Genomic DNA, 27,773 nt, shown 5'->3' with positions numbered 1-27,773 from the left:
ATTTACTTTTTATTGACTTTTTATAAATTGTGACTTGGATTGAGAGTTGAATCATTAGCACACATACCACATATTCGTATATCTCCAAGTATGCAATCAATCAATCCATCAAATATTCAAACAGGCAAAGAAGTTATCGTAGAAAAGCATTGAAAATTTACATAATACAGATTGCATAACATTTATTGAATATTACATGTAGGAGTTAAAAGCAAGAGCAAAGTTTAATTAATATTTCAACGTTAACACTTAAGTCTATCTTAGTTACTTTTTATCTGCATCAAAAGTATCATTATTTTATTACTTTATCATCACCTCAGATGAGACGTGATTATTTTCGTATTAATATAATAAAAGATAATTTGAAAGGATTATGACAGCCAATGCCTTGTTAAAGTCATTATTCCAGTGGGTGTATATTATTGACTATTGCCTTCTCTGACTAAACTCCGAAACTAAAAACAGAAAACCAATAGAAATTTAGATGACCCGTGTTTGTAATTAACTAGTAGAAATGTACATCTGTATGTGACACAGACTATCATTTATAAATTGTTGGTATTTTAGAGTTGATGTTTGAATCAGATGTCAACATTGATATGACAAGCCGAACTAGTTTGAATCAGATGTCAACATTGATATGACAAGCCGAACTAGTTTGATTACATAGCAAGGGAACGATTTGATAAATACATCATAACTATTTATTAATTTTTAGAGATGAAACACATTTATTGAATGCAGGTTTAATGCGCATTTGCGCTTCATTGACATTCAAAAGATTTAAAATGTTCTATGAATTTTACGATAGAAATACTCTAAATACCTGATTGATTCTAATTTACAATTAATCTGGATGATACAAGTCTTAATTGCGTTCAGCTCATAATGAAGAGATATAATAGATTGTTTTAGTAAAATACTATAAAAAATTCTAATCTTTTTTCTATTGTAAAAGTAAAGTGGTATTGCAGATGAAAATGGATTTCAATAATTCGTCGATTTTAACTGATAATTTAACAGATGCTCGAAACTTCCAAAGAAATGGAACAACAAGTTCTTTAAGTTATATATTAATTGTGATTTACATTATTATTTTCATTGCTGCAGTCGTAGGAAATCTGTTAGTCATATTTACATTAGTACATAATAAACGGATGAGAACTGTTACAAACGTATTTTTACTAAATCTTGCCGTTAGTGATTTGTTACTAGCAGTTTTTTGTATGCCGTTTACTTTGATTCCAATGTTCTTACAAAATTTCATTTTTGGAGCGACAATGTGTGTGTTGATTCGATACCTCCAAGGTAAGTTTTCTTTTCACTTTTGTAATTAAATGCCAATCGGCAAACAAATCAGGCAGTGGTAAGAACATTACATTTCAAAAACCCACCCAGGTTGACATAAATTTATGTTTAAAATGTAAACTGGTGGACGAATATAACTTTTGTATCCTTTTCCTGTTCAGGTAATTCAAAATTTAAAATGATTGGGAGCTAACTCCATAGTTTGCTATCCTTCTAACCGAAATATATCTTGAGATTTCATAAAGCACCAGACACGCAGAAATAAATACCGAACATTTTTTACTCAGCATGAGGATAACTGCAAACTAAGATGTTTATGTCGGGGTTTTTTTCTGACGTTTTTTTTCTTCAAAATTAGCCGATTCTTACGAATACATCGATATGAAATATCTTTGTTGTAACCAATATTGTATGGTTCTCTTGTTGGGTAGCTGTTTGGATGTTTTTTTAAGGAGACATGTTCTCTTGTAATTTTCATATTGCTTAACATTATTTCTTGTAATATACCAGTGGACTTGATTATAAACAATACATTTTGAAGTATTTTGTGTGCTCTAAAAATAAACTATTATCATTGATGTTTTAATGCGTTAACCTTAATGCATACTAACTCAATTTTAGAGGATAAAAATGATATGAAGTTTAAGGCCTTTGTGATCCTGTTGCAACGCACACTATGAGTGCAAGTGTTTGAGGATATACATCGATTTGATCCGCCACAAGGTCAAACGAATAAAAGTAAATTGGTATTTGTTGCATCTTTTCTATATTAAACTGAGCACGGAATGCTGAAGATCGAATACATGTGGATTCTACCACTGCATCGAGTGTAATACGATATCTATCCACTCTCAAGAGTTAAATTTCAAATTTAAAACGCGAGGCTTGCCCGAGCGTTTTAAATATTTAAAATTTAACTGTCGAGAGTGGATAAATATCTTATAAAACGAGATGTGGTGGTGGAATCTGTTTCTCTAATGATTTTCTAACATTATACAGGCGAACTTATTCCTTCTTTTCGAATGATCTGCAAAAAAATGTGTTCTTTCTTTGTGACGTCATCAGGCATGGTCGCCTTTTTTTGTGCCGTCACAATAGGAATTTCAGAGGAAAGCAAGACAATTCGATGACATAATCAGATTTAAACCAATGAAGTACTGATATCAAACGAACCACACACTGATTAAATATTTTTTTATAAAATGGGTGCAGAAAGGGATAAATCGACGACGAATTAGAGAAAGACCAATTAACTTAGATAACTAAATATTTATCAGGGAAGGTGCACATGTTATTATGCGGACTTTTGTTTATAGCTAGCATGTTACAATTCTGACTCGGTGTGCAAGGGCAAAATATATAGGTAATACTATGTGACGTTAATATGTAATCGTGCTAATGTTCATGCAATGCTTGCTGCTGGAAAATATACAATAACCATTCAGCATAATATAAAATGAAATTTTACTTCTGACATAACTAGACATGTGAACACTCGTAAATTTGAAAAGAACTTAGTGATCGTATTGTTCATTGACTTGTTCTGTATAATCAAGACAGCATCACTTAAATAGCCGAAGGTGTGAGCGAATTTAAAGATGCAAAAAAGTATTAATCAGTACGTTTTAATCGGTCTAAAATAAAGAAGAAAATGCAACAATTTCAACAAGAATAGTGATAAACACCTGCAAGATGCACAAAAATGAAAAGATTTTTTTTTAATAATCGTCATAATAATTATTTTAGAATGCACGTTCGGAATAGCGAAACCATTGATAAGACACCTATTATCAGTTAAATGACAATAGATATGGCAATTACAGTTGCAGTAAAGTTTTAGTAAAATTCATAAGCGTAATATTTGACGTTCTGTAAAACAAATTTTCACACAAGTTAGAAATATTTGTCCTTTGAACTTTGTAATCATTTACGCAAGATAGTTATATGAAAGAATTTGCATCAACACCCATGTAGATATAACGTTGATTAATGTTAGACTTCCCATCGCCTTGCACTTTCTATCTTTGATGTATAACGATATAAATATCTACCAAAACAAATTATGACTAATTAAGTAGTTGACAAAATTCAAGGTTTGAGATAGAAAATATTTGCTTTAAAAAGTAACATCAGGGGTACCCGGTTCAAGTCATACAACTTTGCTCAGTGCTCGGAGCAGAAAAATTAGATCGAAACCTGAAATCCAGCATTTTGACGGGTTGATTTTGGAGAATGAGTAAACAAAACTGATTTGAAACTTTTATGGCTTCAAGGCCAGAACTTGTTTTCTTTAAACATATACATGTAGTTATTGCAAATCACAATTTCTAAATTACGGCACATCTATTTTGAAAAATCTATATTTTTCAAGGTTGAAGAATGAGTAGCTAGTAAAACAAATATTTTCATTTCTGGATAATTTACTGCACAAGTAACAAAACACCAAATTGTTCAACTACATTTTGTACATGTAAGTTTGGGGATAACAGGAATACAAGTCATTTACTTTTCTTTTCTAACAAAAATAATAATAAAAGTAACAGCAATATTTTCGTTATATACTTTTTTTAAATATATATGCACGAGGATAAGATAATGTAAGTATAAGTATTTTTTTTATGAAAGTAGCTATTCACATCATTAAATATCTTCCTAAGATGTCGCACTTAATTTGTCAACAAGTAAATCAATAACCGGAATGGTCAAGCAACAACTATTCAGACAATAACAGCTGACAAATGTTGATTATTATATAAACTTAACTCTATGAAATTAACTTGTAAACCATTATTTACGACCACAAGGAATAAATGTCACTCTGCTACGATAACGAAAAGATGATTGTATAGTTGATTGTTTATTTGACATAATTTTACATTTTTCTTCAACAACTAGATTAATTACCTTATTATATAAGAGGACATTGACCAGGATTGTAGAATTATTAGCCTGTTTTTTCTTTAATCTAACAAGGTTATCAATCTGAACTGTGTGATCTTGATAAGAACAATAAATGACAGCAATCACTTGGCTATACTGTTATCTTTTGCAGCTGAAATTTGATTCATTTTTGTTGAGTTACTACGTTCATATTTTAAAAGTTTTTATTTTTACATATTATGTTGTTGCGGTTTAAAAAAAAAAAGAAGAAAGAAGTATCACTTGATAACTTCTCATGCATTCTAAGCGCTTTATTGGATTATGAAAGCCAGAACATTTTTAAGACGTAGGCTATTTGGAAACTATACTTTAAATGGGGAATTCTATCGAATAGCCAAATATTTTTAAATTTCATGTACAGTTAATGTTAATGATTAAGATGAATTGATTACTGCTTAACAATCCTTTAACAAGTATAAACATATATCTGGTACCATGCAATTCAAATGGATGTTGTCATTTTTCCATATATTTTTTTAGAGCATACATTTTTTAAAGGCCTTTACATCTTTTATAAAAAAAAAACTATTATAACTGTTGTTGTTGGTTGCCCATATATCTAGTTTCATTTGATTTTTAGGGTATACATTTGTAGTTGTCTTATTGAAAATCACATCATATCTCTGTATAGTTGTTATGTAGACAGCACACCCGTTTGTCGTACAAAATTACATGTATAAATCTTATATATTAGATGAGGGTTTTTTTATGAATCCATCGGTCTTTTTTAAGCAAGAGTGTACATCCACTGCAATACAATTACTGATATTTTGGCTCCCCAATCATTGGCTCTTTCAGCTTCACTTTAATAATAGTACAACTTTCCAGCCCCTTTTTTTTTGGCCTTTATTTAAAGCTCTTCAATGTTGTCTTAAAATTTGGCCTTCCAACCCTCTTGATTCAAGCAACACTGAAAAGTCTTGTAAACCTGACACACACACTATATGTAGGTACTCAATTATTAGTCTGGTTTCTTTGATAAATTTTGGTTTAATCTAGATCAGTTTATATTTGTTAGTCTTAATGGTTTTAATTTAACTTGATATCTATTCACTTTGACTATATCAAAATACCTTTAGGTCGAAAATCTAACACTTGTAGACGAAACGCGCGTCTGGCGTACTAAATTATAATCCTGATACCGTTGATAACAATTTACACCACTGGGTCGATGCCTCTGCTGGTGGACTTTTCGTCCCCGAGGGTATCACCAGCCAAGTAGTCAGCACTTCGGTGTTGACATGAATATCAATTATGTGGTTATTTTTATAAATTTCCTATTTTCAAAACATAGAATTTTTCGAAAAACTAAGGATTTTCTTATCCCAGGCACAGATTACCTTAGCCGTATTTGGCACAACTTTTTGGAATTTAGGATCCTCAATGCTCTTCAACTTTATATTTGTTTTGTTTATTACTATTTTGATATGAGCGTCACTGGTGAGTCTTATGTGACGAAACGCGCGTCTGGCGTACTATATTATAATCCTGGTACCTTTGATAACAATTTGATAAAGTGATAAGGATATATTAACATTACTGTATTTTCGTAATACAGCTTCTCATTCCTAAAGCTTAATTACAATATTTAAATTTGTGTTTTAAAACTGCGCCCGAGTTTAATTATGATTCAGCAAAACAGAAACAAAATAAATGAAAACCTCACGCTATAAATTTCATGCGTTTCTTGATTTACCATCACCAAGAACGCTCCAAGCAAATTAGAAAGTCAAAAATATATTCGATACCTTCTAGGACGAAGAGCTATATGACCATACGGGACATAAAAGAAATAGTCGAACTCATTTAAAAAGTTATCTGTGTCTGATGTTATTAGCGTTTTCAGAATCTAAATTAATATGGGTTATCTTATTGTTCGTACACCAAAACGAAAATAACGTTATGTCATTAGTTGAATTAAATTGTTTAGAACGTTTCAACCAATCATAACGTTTTGGTGTACGCTTTTGGAAATATTACCCAAAATGCCTTAGATTCTGAAATGGCGAATTGACACTCTACTTTTTTTAATATTTTCTAAATTTAAAGATGTGCATTTTGAGAATGATTTGTTATAATTAAGGCTAAAATCGGCTGATAAGATTTGACAACCCTCGAGAACCAGAGAGTCCCTAATCAGAAATATCGGATACCAGTCATGTCAAAAGGTTAAAACACCACTTTACTTCTTTACTAGTTTAGTAGGACGTTCATTTTCACCGACATAGTATACATTTTTGTTTAGGGCAAGTTAAAGCACGCGTCCGGGATTTTATGCTGCATTGAAGACTGTCTATTTGACGCATTCCCCATTTCCATTCCTAATTTTAATTTATACATTGCATGCGTCTGAAGCGTTTATCGGGATTATTCATTTTCACTCAAAGCCAAATATTTGAAAGCCAAGGCTGTATAATAACGTCAGACGTCGTTGCACAAAAGTTTGAAATCTTGTATTGCATGTTTCATTGTTAATTGTTTAATTTCCCTGTGGTAAAAAAAATGGTTGGCAACAAAACAGTTTTTTTTTTGTGTATGAATAATCATGCTTAATCTATTGAGTAGAAATAATTTCGATTAAAAAGATTTAACAAACAATGGTAAAATTCATTAGAAATCACGACTAACAGTACTATTGGGACCATTTTACGTTTTTTCTTACCCAATAAACGTCCCACAAGGACGGATAACAAACCAGATAAACAAAAAGGCTTATAAGACACAGCAGTCAACTATAAAACATCAAAATAAAACGACTTCGTTGTTTGAAAACGGGGAAAAAAGACAATAAAAATGAAATGCAACAAATGCCAAACTAGTTAGAACTGGTGTTAACGTTTGAAACGACTTCCTTTCTATGTTCATGTTCTAATCAAATTCTCTTTTTGATCCTTTTTCAAAACATTAAAATACTGATTGTGTACGTCATGTTAAATGAGCTCCATTATGAATTAACAAGCAGACAAATTCAAAAGTTAAAATAACTAAACAAAAAATGACCGCTAATCGTTCATTTGCATGAATACTTTTTATAAAACCAGCTTCTACAAAGATTTGTGTTAACCTAGCTAAAATCTGGAGTAAATTATAAACTTTGTCACAGAAAAATAATAATTATCCAGAAATGCACACATAATTCACTATTTAGAGTCGTGAAACATCAAACATCAAAGACTATTGTTCAAACGATTGATGATATACGATGACAAATAACGTCATTAATGAATTCAAATAATTGCTTCAAGGAAACATAATTTATACTTTTTAGAAAAGACAAGGAGAAAGAAAGAAAATGAAGGATATTTGGTTCCTTCTTTATAATGATATAATATATAAAGGAACTATTAGGAATTACCATGCAATAGGCCCCATCAACCGCACCAGCTACAAACAACGAAAACAAAATTAACCCAGTCATACAGATAAATACGTGCTTTAAAATAAGAGATCACATTCACGATTTTTAATGCCGTCTTTGGCCATTCCCGTTTAATATCTGTCAAAAGTCTGTGAATATTGGATGGAAATTCAAACCTTAATAAATTAATTAAAGATAGTTAAAACATTAATTGAATTACGACAACAATGAAAATGAACAGCGAGCGTCCACATTATGCCGTGTCTAGACGAATTCGTCCCGACTATCCAGTTCTTATTCCGATTCTAATCTTATTGTGTCTTTCGTATGGTATAAAACGATCTTTGCATTTTCGATTATGATACATTACTTTTTTTAAAAGCAAGCATATATACATTTATCCGGAAGAGTTTTGTGTGATAGTATAATTGTTTTGTATCATTAAATTGAATTTTTTATCAAAGTTGTAAACACATTTTTGTCATTACTATGAAAAGCTTCAAAATACATGAAGGAAAAAATACATAAAAAAAATATAAAAACTACAGAAAAACTTCAATGTAAGAAAACAATGTTTATTTACAACAACTACGTTATAAGATAATAACATTAACGGTACCAATTTTTCTTCACCAGATGCGCATTTCGACAATACATGTCTCTTCAGTGATGCTTGTGGCCAAAATATTGAAATCCAAAGCTTATATAAAAGATAAAGAGCTATAATCCAAAACGTCCAAAAAGTATAGCCAAATCCGTGAAAGGAACCAGCAGAGGTTTTCATTTATAACATCATGCCAACATAAATGTGACGTTAAAGATTGTTTAAAAGGATTGTGATGTCTTATTGAGAGTTGTCTAATTGGCAATTAAACCACATCACCTCATTTCTATACATATTTTTGTTTTGTAAGATGTTCATTTAGTTTTAAACCAGGCTAAGATTTCCTATCATGAAGGTCATTTTGCAACACTATCAATATACAAAAGTTCATAAAGAGCAACATAATGACGTCATTTATATTCAATACAATGTAATATATATAACTATTTAAGAAAATGACTTAGTCAAATAGAATTCTGTTCCTGATTAAGGGATTATTCTGTTAAGGATTGACGACAATCGTAATTTCTATATTTACATACCAAAGCTTTAGTAATTACCATTCAAACAATAAAATGTGAATACGTCGCAGAATTTAGAAGATACTGGCCATGGAAGGTCTGTATTGATAGATTTATTTTTTTAATTAACTTGGATGTAATTAACGTTATTAATATACATGTAATACGTTCTTAACGTCAATGCACTGAATGCAGAAAGAACTCTCGGTGTTTGAATTTTATGTGACTTTCATACAGGCGAGAGGTTTGGCTAGCTATAAAAACAGGTTAAATCCACCAATTTCTGCTACAGAAAATGCCTGAGTGTAATAAGTCGGGAATATGAAAGTTGTGTTCCATTCGTTTAATGTGTTTGAGCTTTTGATTTTGCCATTTTATAGGAAACATTCAGATTTAATTTTACTTTGGAGTTAGGTATTTTGTTCGTTTACCTTTTACATTGTATTCGGATAAAAATCGAAATGTACTTCTATCACAGAACCTTTGCAATTGTTCATAGTTTTAATTTTTACTATCAATTTAAAGATCAACTCCACCGTGAACTGGGTCTTCATTATTTTAGATTCACTTAGTATTTCATTTCTGTTGAATGTAAAAACTTTTATTAGCGACGAATTACAATAAAATGTTATTTACTTTTATATCAGACTTTTAGTCTCGTGGGCTTCAACCCTTTAGTCAAAAAGATGCAATGTGATTAACTTTAAAATTTATTAATATTTACTTAAGGATTTAAGTTATATGTGTATCTTCTAACAACGTGTTAATTGTAAAGTATTAAAAAAAAACATATTATTCCTTTTCTTTCTGTCTTTATATGACATTTAACTGTTGCTGATTGTATAATTTCCATCTCATATCATCCTTTAAAACATATACTTTTACCTTAATTACCAATGCAATGACACAAGCAATCAGATAATGCATTTCAATACATAAAAAATAATATATAACGCTCGCCTACTCAGACTCTTCTTTGCTTGAAGTCATTATGTGGCATGTAACAAATGAACCATACACCACTCTGTTCGTGACTAATTAATTTTCAAAACGATTATGAAATGTTACACTCCAGGATTAATTATTGGATCAAGCTTTCCATAGAAATCTGAAGTTCATTATTTTAAAATTTGTTTACTTTTTTCTTACGTCTTGTAGTTTAAGACGTAGATTCAATCATGGCTTTTATTTTTCAATAACTTGATAGACATTGATGAACAATTAACGTTGAGTAAGATAATGAAATCGATATGTTATCGAATCTTTTAAAATCTATACTAATCTCAGAGCGAATGCAGGACCAGAACTGTATTTTCCAGTGATATGACTCAATATTGAAACGCATGATTATTAACCTGCATTTTTTTTTAATGTTTTACAAACTCCAGTTAGAAAAAATATTTTGGTATTTAGATGGATATAATGTGGGAAATAATCATTCTACGCTTTGATCTTGGTTCTTATCGCAATGAAGAGTTAAAGACAGAAAAAATGTAACTTATTATTACCATGATTTCTACTGGAAAATAAGTGTACGCATAATTACTCTAATTTCCATTGATACCCCTCAGTTTATAAAACATTGATTTCATCTGATACTTTAATGCATACATAAACGCTCTGATTTATACAGGTACATCATAGTCCTCATTATTTCTTATGCAGCAAAAATACTGCAATCTGATTGGTTGACTACCCCGGTGTAGATAACACCCCACCCTTGTTCACCCGGGGATAAATAAAATGTTGCCCAGATTTAAAAAAAATAAATAAAAAAATAGCCAAAAATAATAAGAAGAAAATGCTAAAAAAAAAATAAAAAAATATTTTGTTTTTTTGTTTTTCTGTAAACTCGAAAGAACACAAACGTTTTCCAAAAATAAAAGTAAAAAAGTATTTGACAATGTACAGCAACATGAAAATTGAAAACATATTACGCTGGAAATTTTTCATTACCATTTTTACAATTTTACATTCTGGTTTCAAAAAATGAGGAAAGGTATTGTTCATAAGAAATACATTCGTTATCTTGGTGTAATCAGGGGTGTACGGAATTTTACACCGTTGTTGAAAATTCAGTAAACCCCTGATTACAACAAGATAACTAATACTATCATGGTACCCGTTATTACTTTGATTTCGATTAGAACATTGGTTAACGCAAAACACCTTATTTTATTACAGCGTATGCATAAACGCTTACATTTGTACTCGACTGATACATGTATATCAATGTACGCATACATAAAAGCTAAGATATTATAACGCTGTTCGAAAGTCATAACTCGATTGAGATAAAACAATCAGGGTTACAAACTAAAACTGAGGGAAACACACCAAATATGAAAGGAAAACAATAAAACAACCGAGACACTAAAGTGCAATAAACAGATAACAGACGACAATACAACACACACTGAAACGAACTACTTTTAGTATAAGATAACAATTTCTATTTTCCTGACTTGGTACATGACAAAATAGTGGGTTTAAACTGGTTCTGTGGGTAGTCAAACCTCCTACTTTTATGGCATTGTTAAGTTTAACAAATACCTGGAATTCTTCTGTTACATCAATATGTACGCATACACACTTGTTTTCTTAGTTCCAATAGATGACGCATAAACACCTGGATTTGTGTTGGTAAATTGTGATACCCATTTAAACCTAGATTTCTACTAGTATATTTAGTAGCGGTATATGCATAAAAAAAATAACCAAATTTTTTTTTCAAGTAGACGAAATATTACGTTTACCTCTTTCATAGCATATCTATCTACAACCATAACTGGTTCAATTTTTATAGGTATGCCTACGCATTTGGGCCTAACTTCAATTGCTACTTCAGTGATAATTATGCTGAGCTGAATTACAATATGATCGTAAGTTGAAAAATATCTTTCTAGTTTGGCAACAAAGAATCAAACGCAGACTTCTGTTTACATCTGATTATCGTAACATTAAATGTTGCGATCATTAGAGCGAACACTTGAGTTTAATTTGCCAGAAGAAAAAGAATAAACTTTGAACAAAGGTTTTATAATTGTTTACCCGAATCATCTTACTCTGTTAGATAATCTTTTATGTTAAAGGTTATAAAATGCTTGTTTAATTAAAGTGAAGTCCAGTGAGAATACTTGCAATTAAGGAAATAGAAAAATATATTCTTCCGAAGGCAATGTTACACAACTAATCGCTTCTACGTAATATATAAGAACAAATACAAATCTATAACAATTAATAATAAACTTCTTCATTGAAATTTTAAAAACCTTTTGCGAAAAATTATGGCAATCGACTCCCAGCGTAATAAAGCTAAATCAAAGTGTGAAAGTGTAACTTTATTCTATGAAAAAGTTCGCTGACACATAAGGGTGCAATAAACTTGAAAAAAGCTCTAATACTATCTCATGTTACTGTTATTATGACAGTAATGTGATCTAACACATGTTTAGTTATAATGTTGGATCACTGCACTAAATCTTATTATATATTTATTTGAAAAAAAACACAAAAGAACAACAAAACATCCAAATCAATTAATGCAACATCAATCTATAACAAATCTTATAGTATGTCCTTGTCGCTTCATTTGAAAAATCCTAAAACTGAGTAATATATATCCACAATATGTCTTTTAGTTTGGCGTAATGAGACATTTGGCATTTTTAAAGGCGATTCAAAGGAGGATGAGAGATACAATAACACATACACATGATGGTGTTGTGGTGGCAATATGTTTAAATCATTGTATTATCTTAAGGATCAATTCAGACTATTTAATATGTTTTGCAAGATAATCTCAACTATCCCCTTTTGTCTTTCATTCATTTTATGTTTAGGTTGAATAGTTTTTTTGTTTTTTTTGTGTTGTTTTCTATGGAAAGGGTGACCAGTACCATTGAAGTATTTGTCATATGTAACATACATTTATATACATTTTATAGTTGTCCCTTTTGTTTGTTATTTATTACTCGATTTAACACTGACCAATAATACCCCTGAGAATTCCACGTGTTGAAGGAAAAGGGCGGTGTTAATTTCAATCTTTCAATTACAATTTTCAAAATAATACATTTTCTCAGTAAATAAAGAAAAAAAGCGACATATTTTGTTGCAATCATCATTCTTCATGTTCTGTAAAACCTAGTTCAGATATATCAAAATTTAGGGAGCAAATGTCCAAAAAGTGTGTGTTCTCAAATTTCCTATCGAGTTACAGTAAAAAGAAGTAAAAACGTCCTGCGTCCCTTGTTTTATACATATCCTGTAGATATTTAAACGGAAGAACAGAGCATGTGGCAAGACATAAGAAATGTTAAGAAATAAAAATTATATACATATAACAATTGTTCTGTACAACCTAGTTCAGATATATCAAAATTTAGGGAGCAAATGTCCAAATGTATTTGTTCTCAAATGTCCTTTCAAATAACAGTTAAAAAGTTAAAACGTCCTGCGTCCCTTTCTTTATATATATCCTGTAGATATTTAAACGACAGAACAGAGCACATGACAAGTCTTCCCTAATAATAGATTAAATTATTCCTGCTGATGGTCTCCTTAAGTTGTGAATATCAGGTAAGATAGCTAGTCTGTGATCGTTATGAGTGGTTACCATTTTTATAAACATCCTTTGAAGTATTTTGATATTTTTCAAGTGTTAAATGCTTTCTCATCAATGCAATGCTCTGAAGAATAATTTGCCTAAAGAATTGAAGCGCACTATATTCAACATCTTTTGTATTCAAACGTTTAAATCTATTTTTAAAATATCTGCCTTCTGCTTCAATTCATTTTGAAGCACATTGACGTATACATTGTAAACCGTGCTATAATCAAATTTACTATAATTAATTTTTCCCCGATCTTGACATCGACTAATTAGATTTGCATGTATTTTTGAACAAATCGTATATATCTTTAAGTTCTATGAATATTTGTGTTTGTTTTGCGGAATTAATACTAGTCTGAAATTAAAAAAAACAGTGATTTATAAAAAAAAAATGATTGGAAGGTCTTGATGATTAAGTTATAAGTTCACACGATTACTAGCCTTAATGTGTACACTCATAGTCCATTCCATATGTTGTTTTCAATATACATTTTGTTCTACGATAGGTTGCTTTACTTGGAACTGGACGTGTTTGTGATTGATCTGCCTAAATAGTTTTTGTTTAAAATAGTATACTTGTCTTTTTCTGTAAATGCGAAAGGTAGAAGTAAATGACTTTGCTCACAACTTTACATTTTTATGCTTCTTATGAGTAAGATCGGATAAATCCTAACGGAGCAGCGTATAATATGTGCTTTTTAAATCTTAATATCTTTCGTGGTACAAACCTTGAAAACTCTACCAATATGTTCTTGTACATACTATTTATTTCTAATGGTTAAAAAAAACAATTACTAGTCAATTTCAACTAACAGGATAAGCTGGGGTATATATATAAGTTGACCCTAGGACTTATCTCATACACTGTAAAACCGTTTCAAAAAATGACATGTGGGATTTATTTATGTGCGGAGATGTCAATACGACGATTAATTGCTAAATAGCTTAGCACTATCTCCAAAATTGGTCATAATAACTACCTAGGGTATTATAGTCCAAATCGGATATGCATTTTGATTATTTTATTTTCAGTTTTAAATTGAGCAAAATATTCAAAATTGCATTGTTAATTTCAATAAACTCATCATAGATACCAGGACTTAATTTTGTATATACGCCAGACGCGCGTTTCCTGTTCAAAAGACTCATCAATGACGCTCGAATCCAAAAAGTTGAAAAGGCCAAATAAAAGTACGAAGTTGAAGAGCATTGAGGAACTACAATTCCAAAAGTTTTTGCCAAATACAGCTAAGGTAATCTTTGCCTGTGGTAGAAAAGCGTTAGTTTTTTTTCAAAAATTCCAAATTTTGTAAACAGTTAATTTATAAAATTTATATATAACAAAATCAATGATAATTCATGTCAACAAAAAGAGTGCGGACTACTTGGCTGGTGATACCCTCGGGGAAATAAATCTCCGCCAGCAGTGGCATCGATCAATGCAATAGCAGAATTTTTGGTACCAGAAATGTGAAAGTTGCAAGAATGATCACTCTGAATAGGCATATACCAAAGAATCAAACTCATAAATAATACGGTGTTTAGAAAAGTTTCTATCATAACGTTGTTGACTTAAATGTATCATTCGCTTTTTGCAATATTTTCTTTTTAACACCCCAAAAAACTTTTTCTTTCTCAGATAAGATATATCTAATTTGGGGCATTATTATGCCCCACCTACAATAGTAGAGGGGCATTATGTTTTCTGGTCTGTGGCTCCGTTCGTTCGTCCGTCCGTCCGTTCGTCCGTTCGTTCGTTCGTTCGTTCGTCCGTCCGTCCGTCCGTTCGTTCGTCCGCAGGTTAAAGTTTTGATCAAGGTAGTTTTTGATGAAGATGAAGTCCAATCAACTTGAAACTTAGTACACTTGTTGCTTATGATATGATCTTTCTAATTTTAAAGCCAAATTAGACTTTTGACCCAAATTTCACGGTCAACTGAATATATAAAATTAAAGTGGGATTTTCAGGTTAAAGTTTTTTTGTCAAGGTAGTTTTTGATATAGCTGAAGTCCAATGAACTTGAAACTTAATACACTTGATGCTTATAATATGAAATTTCTAATTTTAAAGCCAAATTAGACTTTTGACCCCAATTTCACGGTCCATGGAACATGGAAAATGATAGTGCCAGTGGGGCATCCGTGTACTTTGGACACATTCTTGTTTTATTTGTAATATCATAACAAATTTTGAGATAATCCCCAACCTACCTAATGAAATCATCGTTTCTAATAAAACACCAAGTTTCTATTTACTTATGGATTCCTTATCTGCATAAATTTTAAAACGTATGATGAATCGCAAAGTCCACGCTGAGTCAATTTGTCAAATATGACAATCGTTTTCTTATCTTCGTATAAAACAATATGATGATTCACTTCCAACTGTCACGAGAATATTCACTTTAACTGCTTATTTGTAAAGTACAACATTTTGTAGAATGAAAAAAAAACCAGATTAGAATTTGTTATAATAGTAATTGATTAGTTGTCGATTTCTTTTGAGGAAAACGGATAAGGTACTGCGGTTACAAAAAAGATACATAACATAGTGACCAAGAAGGAGAGAATATTCACTTTTAGCTGCTAAATTTTTAAAAGAACAACTTTTTGTAGAACGAAAAACCAGATTAGAATTTGTAATACTAGTAATTGATTATTTGTCTTAGAACACCAGCTGTAAAATTGATGAAATTTGCAGATTTCTTTTAAGAAAATCGGATAAGGTACTGCCATCAAAAAGAACGATACATGACAAAGTGAGCAAGAAGGAGAACGACGATGATAAAAAATATAAGCTTTCAATATGTCAGATAAACACGGTTCGAAAACAATCTCAGCGGTAAAGATAGGGTAACTCAACTGTATTTCAATTATTTTACCTGTATGTAGCGCCCTGTAACATGTTTAGGGAATATAGTAGCCTAAGTGATAACAATAAGGAAACTTTTTTTTATTTTTACTGAAGATTAAAATTCTGCTTACTGACCATGTCTAATTACATTAATTTAGCACTGTTATGTCCTAGAACCCATTTTGAAATATCTGCTCCAGAAATTATTATGAAAGTTATACTCACCTTATTTGCCAGTTTTAAACGTCATAAAGAAATAAGTACCCGGATTTCTCGTACTCATAAACATAAAAAAGGGATTAGACACTTTATAACTCTTTATTCTCAGTCATGTACCCTGTTGTCTAAAAGTTCCCAGCGGAAATGAATGTGACAGTTACTAACTTGTCTTTCTCTGTTTTAAGTTAAGACATTATGCATTTCTAAAATTAAAACAAGGATAAGGCATAATTATTCGAATGATGATATTTTAAGCGCATCACAAAGAAAATGTATTATTTAGAAAATAAGATTAAACCATGCGTATGAAATTTTAAAACTTTTGATTAAGTTTAAATATTTTTGCAATTCAACTGTTTTTAACAATTATAAATGGTCGCTAAAATGCAATGGTGTTGCATACCTCCATAGCTAGACATGCTGCAATTTCCTTTCATTTGAGTTAATATTTTATGTTTACTTATAAATGCCATGATAGTAAATGTCTAAATGTACTAATTATCCTTTCTTGGCAGGAGTCAATAGGATGGCAATATCTAAGTTAGAGATGTAGAATTGTTAAGAGGTTAATATTGAAGAAGAAAACAATGCTTATTAGCAAGTCGTCCTCTTATGAATTAACCGATCGTTTTTTACTGCTGTTGAGTCAATACAATGTGTCTCATTAAAATTTAACTCATAGTGTTTTTTTTTATTCATATTGTTATGTCGCTAAAGGCGCCATCAGTGTTTTCTAAATAGTAAACACGTTAATGGCATTGCCCTTCTACAAAGTTTTTTCTTACTATTTTATGTTTACTAAAAGATGCTACGATAATAAATGCCTAAATATACTGACTATACTTCCTCGGCAGGAGTCAATATTAGGCAATATCTTATTGAGAGCTTTATAATTGTTAAGGGGTTGAAAATTACAAAGGGACATGTAGCAAGTCTACTTCTAATCAATTAATCATTCGGGTTTTCTCTGCTGTTTGGTAAATGTGTTTCATTAAAATTTACCTCACAGTAGGTTCTGTTTTAATCACATGTTCTTGTCGCTAAATGCACAGTTATAAATTTAAGAAATTTAAAACGTTAATGGCATTGTCCTTATAGAAAAGATTTCTGTCCAAAATGTCTATATGTTTATTTAATTTTTTTATTTTTTATGTTTTGTTCAAAAGCACATTATTATTTTCGTTGACAAAATCAGATTTAGATGAAAGTCATGTTTTTTTTCAAATCGGGTTGCTAATCTTTTTCCGGTCAAATTTGACAGCAAATGCATTGTATTATTATATTGAAAGACAATTTTCGTTCTTGCACAAATTTTAATCTGAAAGTTTACGTTACAGGTTATCTCTTAGAAACAAAAATATGTTTCGTATCTCATTAACAAATCATATAAAGTCATGAAGTATCATGAATGTCATGTAAAAAACCCGCTTCTTCAAGATTAACATTGATTGAGGTAAAAGTAAACTCTTGTTTATAAAGTTAATGTGGAAGACAGTTTTAAATGTATGACGTTTGATACTAATTATTAAATCATACATGATGATTGTATTATCCAATAACCATTGTTACAAGAAACCAGTTGCATAAACTTTACACGAAGGAACTAACACGATGCTTAAATGTGTATCTACATCTGAAACTTGTTCTTCAATCTTCGTGCGGATGTATTTGATGATTTATGTTAACTGATGAAATGCTGTTACTCCTCATAATATATCAAAAGAAGTATTATGCAGGAACGACACTTAATAACCTTCATAGTTAAGAGCTAATATCAATGCAGAACCTTTGCGCTAATTAGGGTTACCAATCATTACTGACACATTGAAATATTTTGCGGGTGAAAACCCATATTTCAACATTTAGGTATACTAAGGTTAACTGAAATCAGGCAATTTACATTTGATTGATAGATAATTTAATTTTCTTAGTAATTGCGCGCCGATGTAGATGCATTAGTTGCCAATAAGATAGACATTAACCTGTTTAATAAACAAATTAATCAATGAAGTAAAGTTAGGTAAGAGACAAGTTGCAATTTCAACATGCTGTTCTATGCAATGAAGATAGATTAGTTTTGATGTCTACGGCTATTGACTTAGAAATGTTTTTTTAACGTCCAATTCGCAATCGAATATGACTCTCGTCGGGAAAACTACATGAATTAAATTACAATTTACGTAAGGTGTTGGCCGTAGTGTCAGCCCTATGCATTTCATATGTTCTATATACTGGTTGGTTTGATGTCTGAACATCAGCATATAATTTAAATGAAAATGCCTCTGAACCTCTAGATATTTTTTTGCTACAAAAGAATGTTCTACTAATTTAACTTAATACAATACGATTACTTTTTTTTACTAAGAATAATTCCAGCACTCCATTCCCGATCCATCCTAATTAATTCTTTTCAAAAGAAAACAGCATTATGTTATGGACTACCATTTATGTCATAAACAAACATCTCGAAAAAAATAAACAATTAAGCCATACATGTTTTCGATGAATCTCAACATCATTCAACAAACTCATCCAGTCGTCCCAATTCAAAATCATAAATGTTCGTAAATAAGAGTTGAAAAAGACAAAAATGTAAGGAGACTCGTAATGAAAATAAGTTTCCTTCCCACAAAAATAATTTCGTTAGCTCGAAGTATATTTCACTCGCTCAAAATGGTTATTTCGTGTGAAACACAAATGATTGTTCGCGTTTATTACTAAATTACGACCTCTTGTATTTCTCAGACACAGGATTTCGTAGCATAGTTTGAGTGTAATCTATATAATTTTGAATAATTCTAAATCTCATACAGTTAATTTGTTTGTTTTCCCTATACATTTAAAAACTTTATGAAATGTTATATATTAAATCTTCTTTCAGGTGTGTCGGTAGGTGTTAGCTGTTTCACTTTGGTTTCCATATCCTTGGAACGCTACTTTGGAATATGCCGCCCATTACGTTCACGTCGATGGCAGACATTATCTCATGCATACAAAGTTATCATCTTCTGCTGGATTTTGGCAGCCGTTGTTATGATACCTATAGCAGTACAAACCAAATACAAACGATTAAGACTTGGAAATCACAGATGTGTTGAAATATGGGAAGACGATTCACTTGTGAAAGCATACACTGTTTTTCTTGATTTGATTTTGCTCTTTTGTCCATTTCTACTAATGGTTGCTGCATATGGTTGTATAATTTCTACATTATGGGAAGGTATCCAAGCACAAGCACACCAGAAAGAGTTGAATGGTAAGTTGTACTTTATTTAGGTTCATACATATATATAATTCCTTTCAGCATAGTAATTAAAATATTGATTTCATACACTATATTTTAAATTAAGCTTAGATTACTGCAGCTTTGGAAAAAAATCTATCTGTACGTTAATTTCATCTGCTGTCTAAACCATCCAAGGAGTGACCCCGCGTGGAATGTATGAGTATACGGTTTAATCCGGTAATTCAAAACACAAGGGCTAAGATAATGCTCTCTGTACGTACCTTGGTCTAATTAATAACAGTTTTGAAAGTTTCATATAGGAACTGTAGTGAAATAATTTCTGTGCCTGTTTTCCAGTGTTACATTGATATGATACTTCTCGTTACCATCTTCTTTCTTTGTCTTGTATATATGAATATTAAGGATATAACTATTTATTCTTGTTATGCCATTTGGACGTTTAGCGACAACCATTCAACATATCATTACTATTTAATAAGTCAATATGGTTGAAACAGTCAGTTGACTCCCTGATGCAGCTACTTCCTTTAGGTAACGATTCTGGCACATTTTTGTTTATCTTTTGTCAATTAGCTTGTCAACTATGATAAATGGATATATACTTTAAAAAGTTAAATAGTCGTCTAGAAAGTTTTTATTTATATGTCAAGTGGTTTCCATATTTTTATTGGGCTCCTTATAGAGAATCTCCCTCAAAATTACAGTTTTCACACCTTGTTTGCTAAAGTATGTAGACAGCAATATTTATAAATATACAATATTTACAAACACGTAACAGTAGCTGTCAGCTGTCATAACACTCATTTTGTTACCTATTGTCCTTATTTAAAAGAATTTTTACCCTTTATTGAATTTTGGAAAAAAATATGACTATAACATATCAACAAAAATATCAGCAAGACAAAATCTATTAAAATAAAAGAGGGACGAAAGATACCAAAGGGACAGTCAAACTCATAAATCAAAAACAAACTGACAACGCCATGGCTACTAATGAAAAACACAAACAGACAAACAACAGTACACATGACACAACAAAGAAAAACTAAAGAATAAACAACACGAACCCCATTAAAAACTAGGGATATCTCAGGTGCTCCGGAATGGTAGGCAGATCCTGCTCCACATGTGGCACCCGTCGTGTTGCTTATGTGATATCAAATCCGGTAAATAGTCTAATTCGGTAGATCACAATCATGAAAGGGAAGGGGGTTGTAGTAACGACGTAAGGAACATATCCGATATCATTTGTGAAACGGTTATTCCATAACGGTCAACCAACTCGTGATGGCGTCCGTACAATTTACGAAGGGATGATTTCAACTTAACCATTTGAAACTCTTGGTTTAATAGCTTCCTTGTGAGCAGCAACCCTCTATCAAGAAATCATGGCACCCGTCGTGTTGCTTATGTGATATCAAATCCGGTAAATAGTCTAATTCGGTAGATCACAATCATGAAAGGGAAGGGGATTGTAGTAACGACATAAGGAACATATCCGATATCATTTGTGAAACGGTTATTCCACAACGGTCAACCAACTCGTGATGGCGTCCGTACAATTTACGAAGGGATGATTTCAACTTAACCATTTGAAACTCTTGGTTTAATAGCTTCCTTGTGAGCAGCAACCCTCTATCAAGAAATCATGGTAGGATATGCAGGCACGGGAATATCGTATCAATTGGGAGTTATATACCCCACATGCAGGTGCTGCTGGAAGGCTGCTGCTTAGAAATAGAAAGTTAACAAATGGAAAGCTGTAAATTTTGAATTATTTAGCGAAAGAACATCATATATATAGCGGAAAGTAGAGTTAAGGATATTGATAACTTCTCATCTTTCTTCCTAAGAAGTTCCTGCATGAAGTCAACACAGTTGAAATTTTTGATTGCGACCTTAACGAAGGTATTGTTCTTCAATGCAAATACAAAAGAATAGAGCGCATTACTTTTTGTGGATGGGGTATTATTGCATGAGACGGGAAAAGTGTAAAAAGGAACACTTGTATGATCAGCCATTGAATATCAAACCAGAATTACATTATTAGAAAATAGTCATAGCTGAACATTAAAATTGATGTAAGTGTGCATTTATTCATGTATTTTATTTCCAAATTCGACACAATTCAAGCTGCCCAATAGTGCAAAACTTAACCTCATTACGATTAATTCTAACACTCCCATTAACCAACCAACGTATATATGGGACATTGTGATAAGGAGATTAAATCTAAGCACTAAATGCAAAATAGCATCTAAGTGCACTCACTGTAATGTTATTGACAAAGTCATCGAATAATTCTAAATATAGTATTAATTTCGTTCAGCAGAATTAAATTTAAATTATACCAATAACACCTGCAATGAATCTCGTTTTATAACACAAATGAGCCAAATGTATTTCTAATATACTGTCAATATCGTTTTATAAAAGACGTATTCAGCTATTGTATGATATTGATAAAATTGTATCGACTGTTTTAATGAAGCATCATCACTGGTTCTAAAGAGTTAGAGATGCTATTTGTTTTGACTTCACAACATTTACTTCGATTGACAGACAGATTCAGAAGCACTGTATACTTTGCATTTGCACCTCGTTTAAAGGAAAATGCATGCATTTAATATGCAATGTTGGTTGCCAATTATCATAACTTTTCAATTCTTTCTTTTGTATTTTACACAGTTATTTAATAAATATGCACACACTTTTTTTCGATTTCATATTAACAATTTAGAGACTATTGCGCCAATCATTTATTCCTGCACTATAATGTATGTGCCTACAATTAACCAGCAGCTGGTAGTCATGTTTTGTCATAAATTGCTGTTTGTCATTATTTTACTTTTAGAATAAATCTTACCTTTATGTTGGTTTCATGTGTTGTCAGTTTTGTGTCTTTTATAGAAAAGAAAAGAACGTTTTAAAAGGATATAACAACTCATAAGTTGAAAACCAACTGGCAATAGAAAAAAACGAAAATACTTAATGTTTACCACAGGCTAAAGTATTTATCATCGGTCTGTTGAGGCATGTTGTCTCATTGACAACTACTTATATCCCTCATCCGTCAGAAATTGTTTTGCCTTTAAAACTGTAATCACGCGAGACATTGCAATACTTAATTTGATAAAACTACATGCAGCAATTTTAAATTCAGACATAAAATAGGGATCAAAATGAAATTTAACATCTTTAAAGTTGTGGTAATCGAAGATATGATTTCCGGCTCAATCATATTGTCTTAAATACTTAAATGCTGAGCTTCAAACAAATAATTAATCTAAAAACCATATAGACATAGTATTTGAATTAGAAAATTGTGCGATATGCGTTCACGAGATAACAAATTAGGTATTTTCAGTCTCATTAAATTCTACCTTACAAGGATAAAAGGTGTTGAATTCTTTTATCTTTTCGTTTACTAGACAGTTTTGCTTTATTTGTCTTGAACTATTCCGTTATATGTAGTTGTATAACTGTTAAAGTGACTCCGTATGCATTCAGTTGTTGGGGTTTGGGTTTTTGGGGTTTCTCGTGCAGGTTTCTAGAGATGCTATTCGGACACATGAGATTTGTACATATATGTTTTATTTGTTCACCCTTGTAGTAATTGTTTACTAAATTTTTACTTTATCTAGAAAGTGTATACTATTACTATTAGTACTTTCATGTTAAAGAAACATTGTATTGTCGTCTTTGTCAAATTTACTATCAACTAGAAAAGGTTGTTTAGTGTGGTCTTATTGTGAGATTTATTTGTCTGTTTAATGATTTTTGTCAGTTTGATGTGTTGTTTTATATGATGTCTGTTTACACAGTTCTGGTCTGATTAGGTTGCGTTCCAAAATTTGTCCATATAATGAAACTTTGAATAAAACTATCCCAAATTATGTATGTATGTGCCTGTCCCCAGTCAGGAGCCTGTAATTCAGTGGTTGTCGTTTGTTTATGTGTGACATATTTGTTTTTCGTTCATTTGTTTTCACATAAATAAATCCGTTAGTTTTCTCGTTTGAATTGTTTTACATTGTTATTTTGCGGCCTTTTATAGCTGACTATGCAGTATGGTCTTTGCTCATTATTGAAGGCTGTGAGGTGACCTCTTGTTCTTTTTCTGTGTAATTTTGGTCTCTTGTGGAGAATTGTCATTGGCAATTATACCACATCTTCTTTTTCATATCATCAAAGTAGGAGGGTTAGCTAGCTTTAAACCTGGTTTAACGCACACTTATGATTGCACAAATAATATACCAGTTATTTTTAATTCAATGCTCTTCAATTTTGTATTTGTTTAGCTTTACAACTTTTTTTATCTGAGTGTCACTGACAAGTCTTAAGCTTATGTAGAGATAATGCGCGTCTTGCGTAACAATTTATAACCCTGGTACCTTTGATAACTATTGATGAAGTCAAACTTTTTCATTTGTCATTTTTTATGGTTTTCACCCTTTTTAATTTACCTTGGAGTTCGGGTTTTTGGTTTTACACTTTACATATATTTAAATTGGATAATAAGAAACTTGCATCTGCGCCTCTTTTATGAAAATTCAGTGGTGTTAACTTTGCACGATAATTAAAAGTTAGACCCGTATCACAGTCGAATACCATAATCATCAATAATCATATAGGAACAACAAAAACGAATTATTGCATTAAAATGACCAAGAAACAGAATGTGCTCGCTACTTTATAAAAAAAGGGACGAATTATACCAGAGTGAGAGTCAAACTCATAGATTCAAAATAAACTGGCAACGCCATGGCTAAAAATAATAAAACAAACAGACAAATAAATATACAGAAGAAAACAATATAAAAATCAAGACTTAACAACACGAACTCCAACTAGTTTAATTCGGTAGGTCACAAATGTGAAAAGGGAAGGATAGTGTAGTTACGCCATACAAAACGTATCCGATGTCAATTGTTTTTCAGAATAAAATTTATAGTTATTTCTAATCCAATATAATTACAATGAAACGATAAAATTGGTGGATCTCACGCACTTTTTTGTAATGAATTTGAGTTCATTAGGAAGCCTCAAATTAAGACATTTGACACTCTGGGCTTGTATAATTATTTGGGTAGCGTTATACGTTATGACCAAAAGGTTCCTTCACAAAATAATTTTAACCACGGGAAGACGATTTTTAAACTTAGTTTCTTAATATTTCAATATAAATTCAAGAAACACGTTTTATATCTGTCAGCCTGAGCTGATTACTTTCTGACATATGTATTACTTATTGTAGATACTGACGTATTAATAGTTGATTTGATAGGCAATTGTACTGGTAATGTGATCGGCATGCTGATTTGGTCAGTCTATGGTCAATAAATATAAGTTTGATCTGCTCAGTTATTTCCTTTGTTATAATAAAGTGTATCAAACTAACTAAAATCAACCAGAATATTGCCATTCATTAATCAAAAGTAATGAATATAAATTGTTACCGTAGTAAAAACATGATTTATTACAGCAAGACTCCCTTCGATGTCCTGAATTTCGTAATGATAAACACATTTGTTAATAAACCCGAATCGTCTTTGCACCGAGTATGACAAAATTATAAATTGACTTTCGTTTTCGATTGTATTGATTATACGATTACTAATATGTTAATGATTTTTATCTACAAACAGTTCACTAATTATTTATTCCTTCTGTAGCGGCCTATATGTAAACAAAAATATCTAACAAAGAATAAAGCACTATTATACTTTTTGCTAACAGCAAAATTGGGTTTTACATTTCATGTCTCTAAGACAAGAACCTAACTTCAGAAATGACCAACAGACATAAAGAAGCCAACACTACAGTTTTAAATACTGGCAACCGTCTTTACAAAATACAAAATTCTAAATCAACAGGAAATAAATTTATCTGAATCAATCACATATCTGTCATTAATACCGGATCTCCAAACATAACGCTCACAATCATGTTTAATCTCGCCACATAGTTTATTTGCCTGTCTCAGATCAAAACCTGTCGTACAATGGATTTCGATGGTTCATGTTTGTCATATTTGTTTTTTTTCCCAAATTGTTTTGTAATAGATAAGGCCGTTAGTTTTGACAATTTAAATGTTTTCCTTTGTCGTGTCGGGTCCTTTTACAATAGTTGATTTTAGGGAATGATTTTTGTCTCATTGTTGAAGATTGTATATTTATCTTTATTTGCTTATATCCTTGTCATTTGGTCCAAATCAGGTAGCTGAGCTTCCTGTCCATAGAAGAATTAGGAATTTACCGGTATTTCAAAGGCAGAAATTCGCATATATAGAAGATGTTTTTGTGTTCGGTTAAATTGTCCCCTTTTAAAATTGTAATACGATGATGACTGATGTACTCATATTTTGACTATTTTATCAATTGTGACTGTTTATTTAACACATCATGTAAATATAACGGAATTTGATGAGACTGTTATTAAAGTGAGAGGGTAAGCGCTATAGAACCAGGTTTAATCCACCATCTTCTACATTTGAAAATGCCTGTACCAAGTCAGCAATATGACAGTTCTTGTCCATTCGTTTTTGATGCGTTTTGTTATTTGATTTTGCCATGTGATTATGGACTTTCCTAATTGATTTTCCTCTGAGTTCAGTATTTTTGTGATTTTACTTTTTTTTTATATAACACTACTTTTGACAATATGCTTTGTTAAAACATGTTTGTTATAATGACACATTGACCATTTCTTCTTTCAGGTGTCGCTAATGGGAAATTTTCTGGATCATTTTCTCAACAAGGAACCGACAGAAATTCCTTAAAATACTCAAATTATGGATCCCAACTAACATCTCCAGATAATGGATACTGTAGTGCTGAATCCACACCACGACGGATGTTAGAATACCGACGTGTGATACGTCATTCTAATCCAGAGCGGAATCGTGCTGCGAAGTTGAAGGTCATACGAATGCTTGTAGCAGTCTGCTTGGAATTTTTTGTATGTTGGACACCGTTATATATTGTGTTAACATGGAAGATATTTCACTACGAAAGTTTAATAGAACACTTTTCCAATGTGACATTTTCAATAATGTTTGTATTGTCCTATGTTTCTACCACGTGTAATCCGATTACGTACTGTTTTATGAACCAGAAATTCAGACAATCTTTTAAAATGGTACTTGGTTGTTGCCATTCTCGACATATTCGAAGATTTTCTAGCCATAGTACTTCTCTCAAGTTGAATGGAACTAAATTGAGTATTATGAGATCGAAGCAGAACGGTAAATCATCACCAAATGACAAAAATGTTTCCCCCGATGATCATTCCATGTTAGTGGTTATTGGCAATTCTAGCGATGGGGTAGCGGTATAATAAAACCAAGGATATAATTTGTCCACTGTGAAATCTAATTATTGTATTTGTTATGACATTTTCTGGTAATAAAATGAAAAACGTAAACACATGAAACAGCAATTTTGTCAAATTAATGTAGCAAACATACATTAGAGACGGAATGATGGTATTACTTTACATTAGTTATAAGCAGATAAGTTTCTCTGAAAGACGCAAAATAAGATCAAAAACACATAATGATACAAAATCAAGTTGTGTCTTTCTCCAATCTAGACTATAACAAGTCATTATTTCTACAAAGTACATACCAGAGTCGTAGTGTGTAAAATACAATTTTATTAGTAAAACAGGTCTACGAGTACGAATGTGCGTTTAAGAAGACAAAGGGAATACGGTACGATTATTAATAATTATGTTTAAAACTCAAAGGTAAAACAAATGAATACATATATGTACATTAAAAGAGTAAAAGGAATACGAAAATAGTGAACAGTTGTAAAATAATATTAAAATGGAAGATATGGTATGATTGCCAATGAGACAACTCTCCACAAGAGACCAAATGAATGAGAAAAAAAAATACAACTTTAGTTCATTGTATGCCTTCAACAATGAACAAAGCCTATATCGCATAGTCAGCTATAACTCCCCGAAATGACAAATGTAAATCAATTCAAACGAGAAAACAATCGAAATAAGTTATGTACAAAAGATGAACAAAAAAAACAAATATGTAACACATCAACAAATCATGGCCACAAACACTGAAGTACAGACTACGGACAGA

General features: G+C 31.3%; 1 protein-coding gene across 1 annotated transcript; it reads left to right on the top strand.

Moving 5' to 3' along the window:
* The first annotated feature begins 668 nt into the window (after window positions 1-668).
* On the top strand, window positions 669-27,098 carry LOC134696094 (cholecystokinin receptor-like). The gene is made up of 3 exons (XM_063557686.1): window positions 669-1,308; window positions 19,301-19,675; window positions 26,385-27,098. Exons 1-3 carry the CDS (start codon window positions 975-977, stop codon window positions 27,002-27,004), a joined length of 1,329 nt encoding a protein of 442 aa, XP_063413756.1. The 5' UTR covers window positions 669-974; the 3' UTR covers window positions 27,005-27,098.
* Window positions 27,099-27,773: the final 675 nt, after the last annotated feature.

Source organism: Mytilus trossulus, chromosome 14, assembly GCF_036588685.1.
Source record: "Mytilus trossulus isolate FHL-02 chromosome 14, PNRI_Mtr1.1.1.hap1, whole genome shotgun sequence".
In the NCBI taxonomy this organism is placed as follows: Eukaryota; Metazoa; Mollusca; class Bivalvia; order Mytilida; family Mytilidae; genus Mytilus; species Mytilus trossulus.
Note: the sequence above shows the minus strand (reverse complement) of the source record. Positions and strands in the feature narration are given on the sequence as shown.

Excerpts from the sequence above, each read along its gene's own strand:
- LOC134696094 (XM_063557686.1), top strand. The coding sequence starts at position 975 with ATGAAAATGGATTTCAATAATTCGTCGATTTTAACTGATAATTTAACA. Across the intron at positions 1,309-19,300 it reads GTTGATTCGATACCTCCAAG|GTGTGTCGGTAGGTGTTAGC; the intron begins GTAAGTTTTCTT and ends ATCTTCTTTCAG. Across the intron at positions 19,676-26,384 it reads ACACCAGAAAGAGTTGAATG|GTGTCGCTAATGGGAAATTT; the intron begins GTAAGTTGTACT and ends TTCTTCTTTCAG.